A 4620-nucleotide genomic window follows, 5' to 3' on the forward strand; every position below is an offset into this window, starting at 1 on the left:
GGTGGGCGTGGCACGCTGCTCCTTGACAGCTGGTACTGGCAGGGATGTGTCAGGAGATTCTACCGGGGGAGGGGGATGGGAAAGGAAGGACGGAGTTTGGGGAAGTCTGGCTGATGCCTTTGACCTTGAAGACCTGCACTGGCCATGAAAGCCCCCAGGGGAGGGAACACAAGCTCAGCCAGTGCTGGGGCTCTTCTGGGAGGATGTCCTCCTCCTGGGGGTGGACATGGAGCCTGTGTTGCTGACACTGTCCTCCCTCACACACCCTCCTGGGTGAGCTGCAGGCCTGGATGGAGGCAGGAGAATGGCCAAAGTGGGTCCTGAGGCATTTTCCTGTGCCTGCTGCCTAAGGCGTCTCCTGCCATGGGGGGCAGAGACTGTAGGGGTGGTGGTGGGTTCTTCTTTCCCACACCCACTTCCCTTGGCTCTACCACTGCAGGATGCCCAGCAGCTTCCAGGGCCAGGAGCAAACTGGCACGGGCATCAAAAGAGCGAGTGTGTCCCCAGTGAAGACCTGCCTTTCGGGTAGCTGATTGCAGGCCTGTGGCTGCTGCCGAGGGAGGCCCCTTCTCCCTTGGTAGGGCGCCCACTCCGCCACAGTGATGACACTCACTCCGTAGCTGCCCCAGAGGGGCAGGGCCCTGGACCTCCCAGCTTCTAGGTCCTGTTGAATTAAGTGAGGAGTGACATGTTGGAATTAGGTAGGCCCTGGGTCCTGGAAGGCTGTGACCACCTGGAAGGACCAGGAGCAAGGCCGTTCTGAATTTGGGCAGAGGGACAGCTCTGACCACTTGGTGAGCTGGAGGACATCGCTGGGGAGAGGAGAGGCCACCTTCCACCAGCCCTGGGATCTGCCTCCTGGAGGCTTCTGGATACCCTAAGGCCCCGAGAATGCTAAGCAACAGTAAGTAAGGCAGCTGGGGCTCAGCTGGGCAGCAGGCAGACAAGACAGAAGGTCCACGGCAGGCTGGCAAAATCTCACCTTTGGGCATCTTTACAAACATGATTCCCACACCCAGCCCCTTTGTTCTGGGGGTCTTCACTGAGGGGTGGCCACAGGCAGACAGCTAAAGGACACGACCCCCCAGAGGCCCAGGCAGATATGACCAAGCCAGGGAGTGATCCTGTCTCCTGGGGCCAGGGAGTTGCTTCCTGATTTCCTGTTGACCTTCTTACGTGTGTGCCCACGTGTGTACACCTCACTGATGTGTGTGTGTGTATGTCGGTGTAGAGGCGTGCAGCCTTCTGCTGAGGTGCCTGGAAGCAGAGGCACAGGCACAGGTGGACCAGAGACCACCTGAGCACAGGTCTGGGGTGACTCAGTAGATGGGGCAGCTGGAGGGGACCCCGCTGGGCAGGAAAGGCCTCCTGCTGCACGCATGAGTGTGTTAGCTGGGGTGGGGGAGCTCGGGGCCCATCCCTTCCCATCTGAGCCCTTGCACTGGGTTTCCCCACAAGTGATGCCGGTGAGGGGGTTTGGGATGGTCTTCAGAGGGAGACCCTGCCCTCGAGAAGCTCACTGGATGCCCAGACTTTGAGGCCTGAGGGCAGGCTGGGGGTGTTGGGGCCAGAGCTGGCTCTGGAGGCTTCGGACCTGCGCTTGACTCCTAATCTGCCCCTCCTAGCTGGGTGTCACAGGCACCCAGGCACAGTTTCTCTGAGCCTTAGATTTCCCGTATGTAAAATGGGGCAACATCTACCACAAAACGTTCAGGAAAAGATGAAACGAGACGATGCCTTGAGGCGTCCAGCACGGTGCCTGGCCCACAGCAGAGGCTGGAAAAGGCAGCCACTTGGCTGGCACTCAGGACAGGAAAGCTGGCCTGGGAAAGGGCCGTCCCAGGGAGGAAGTCCCCAACCCCTGCGCCGGCAGACCCTGGGGGCTCATCACTGGAGTCGCCGAGGCACAGTCCTTTATTCACTCTCTCGTCTCCCTCGCACCAATGGCCCTCTGCTCTGTGTGGGAGCTGGGGACACGGGGAGGCGGACTACCCCAACCCTCTGGGGACTCACAGGCTGGAGGGGTGGGGGACAGGCATGTGGCTGCAGCCGTGGTAAGAATTTCACTGGAGACTTGGGTTGGGCGCTGGGCCCCAGAGCAAGGCCATTGCCCTGGGTGTGGGAGGCTGAGGCGGGGGATTTGTCAGGTAGGGAAGGTGGCAGAAGCGTTCCAGGCAGAAGACCTGGCTGCATGGCTGGAGTAGTGAGGGGGATGGGGAGGGCCGGAGCCGTCTCTCCGGTAAAGTTGAGGGGCGCTTGTGCGGAGCCCTCAGGGTGGCGTGAGAAGCTGGGGAGGTTTTGAGCATGGCTGACGTCAGCCTCCGAGCTCAGGGCTGGTGAGGGGCGCGGAAGCATAGGGTCGGGTCCGGCCCCTGCTCCTCTCTCAGCAGCCTTGAGAGAGGGTCGGGTGATGGTGTACCGGGCAGCGTCCTGCCAATCACACCTTCCTTGGCCCCTTCTGTGTTCAGGGTGGCTCCTTAGATAGTGAGAGGCTGGGCTCGGCTGGAGGGGCAGCCCCCCGGCCCTCCGGAAACCGAGGCCTTTGCTCTCCTTCCGCAGAGAAGAGCCTCCTCCTGCCATCTCATCGCAGGCTTCCCAGGAGGCCTAAAGTCATGTGGATTTCAGAACAGGACGCCCCTGGGTCCTGTGTGTTGCGTTCTCTACTGCCCTGTTCAGGAGAGGCACGGAGGGGTTATGTCTCGTGGGTGCAAGTCACGCCTGACGCCTGACATGTGTCCGTCCTGAAGACTTAGGACATACTGCTGCCCTGCTCTCAGGGGCCCAGGACTGAGCTCCCTGAGCACATCGTGGGGGATGGGTGCGCAGCGACAGCCTTGATAGACGTCTAGGGGCTTTAGTAGTAGAGTCTGGGGCCCGTGAGGACCTGCAGCACAGCCGTCACACCCTCAGCTCTCCCCCTCACAAAGTCCTACACCCTCCCTTCCCCTTGATCTCTCCCGAGGTGGAGCTGGGGGTAGCTAGGGCATTTAGGTCTCAAATGGTGGAATGAAGGGTAGGGGACAAAGTCCATACTGTCAGCCGGGAGACCCAGCCCTTGGTCTCCAATCTCCCAAAGATGTGCTGTGTGACTCTGGGCCAGTCCTGTCCCTCTCTGGGCCTCTGCTTCTCCCTCTGTCCAGCAGTAGGGGTGGCTGCCAGGCCTGCCCTCTTCTGGGGTTCTCCGGAGGGTGGAGGGGATGGCCCACTCACTGGCTCCACACATATTGGATAGTGTCGCGCAGTGGCAGGCTCTGGGTCTCGGGCAGCAGCAGTGCAGCCAGGCCGCTCAGCACTGGCACCGCCCCGTACACCAGCAGGGGTAGGGAGGCACCGTGTACACCCAGCAACCGGAGCAGAGGCCCCAGGAGGGCTCCCCCTCGGGCTGCCATCTGGCCCAGGCCCACTGCGGTCATCCTGCCCACACAGATGCACCTGTGAGGGGCCGTGCTGCCTGCCTATGGCTTTGGCCTCTCACTCTGGCCCGGCCCTACTCAGCCCAGAGAGGCGCAGTGGGTCAGGCTGGGTTGGGATGCACCTGGGCAGCCCTGAGACCACGTGAAAAAGAGACTCAAGGGGGAAGGCCCAGCCCCGCCTCACCTCGATGGTCAGTGCGTCCCCCACTGCCCTCTCCCGTTGGCGGCAGCCGCCCTCTGTAGCTCCCGCAGGCCCCTCTCCAGCCTGCCCGTAACGAGGAGCCATCGTGCTGAGCCTGCCGGCCACCTGGGGTCGGGGAGAGGGAGGAAAGTGGGAGGCGGTCACTGCCTGTGGTCCCCAGGGCCTGGCCTGCATGAGCCTCACTGCCCCTCTGTCCCCTTCTGCCCAGAGGAGTGGCCTCACAGGCAGCCGAGGCTCAGGGTGGCTGAGGTCGGGGGAAGGCAGCACAGGGCTCCGGGGCTGTGGAAGCTGGGCCCTCTGGCACCCTCCTTCCCCTGCAGGCCACCCTTTCTCCCTCCTCCCTCCTCCCTCTCTTGGGCTGGGGTTGGGGGCCCCTGTTCTTCCTTCCTGCCTCCTTCCCAACCCCCTGGCCCTTCCCCGGCCTCGCCCGGGAACCAGGGCTGGTGGGCCTGCGTGCAGTAAGGACGCCCTCAATGGCTCCAGGACTGCAGTCCTGCAAGCCCACCAGGGTCCCCCACTGTCCAGCCCTCCCCGATGTCACACGGCCCTTCTGTTTATCCCCATGGCCACACCTTCCTGCCTGAGCTGGCCCCTCCCCAGGTGCCCCTCCCTGCAAACAGGTCCACACGCACCAGGGGAGGGGCTCAGGCCTGCAGCCGGGTCTTTGGTCCTGACATCACCAGCCCCGTCCACGTGCGCCCATCAGTCACCAATGCCCCTCACCTCCGTGCCCCTCGCAGGCAACCGGCCCACTGCCCTTGCCTCGCTTTTGGCCCTTTCGCCCAAGCCCGGTGACAGTCGCCGCCTCCTGAGTGCCAGTCAGCCTCAGGCATCCCAGTGCCCCCTCCCTGTGGCAGGTCCCAGCCCCTAACACTAACCTGTCTCCCACCCGCTCAAGATCCCCTGCACCATCCAGGCCTCGGAGCCCCTTCCGTGCCCACCATCGCGCACAGGCTCCTGCCTCCAGACTCAGGTCCCCCAGCCAGACACGTTGCCCCCCCCCCC

General features: G+C 63.2%; 1 protein-coding gene across 1 annotated transcript in view; it reads right to left on the reverse strand.

The window, feature by feature from the left end:
• Nucleotides 1-2610: 2610 nt before the first annotated feature.
• Nucleotides 2611-4620, reverse strand: part of LOC103078861 (solute carrier family 22 member 11) — a 45847-nt gene continuing 43837 nt past the window's right edge. Inside the window, 2 exon segments of the mRNA XM_007462052.1 lie at nt 2611-2668; nt 3211-3414. Coding sequence (XP_007462114.1) covers nt 2611-2668; nt 3211-3414 — 262 coding nt within the window.

The sequence above is a fragment of the Lipotes vexillifer genome, unplaced genomic scaffold (genome assembly GCF_000442215.2).
Source record: "Lipotes vexillifer unplaced genomic scaffold, Lipotes_vexillifer_v1.1 scaffold1129, whole genome shotgun sequence".
In the NCBI taxonomy this organism is placed as follows: domain Eukaryota; kingdom Metazoa; phylum Chordata; class Mammalia; order Artiodactyla; family Lipotidae; genus Lipotes; species Lipotes vexillifer.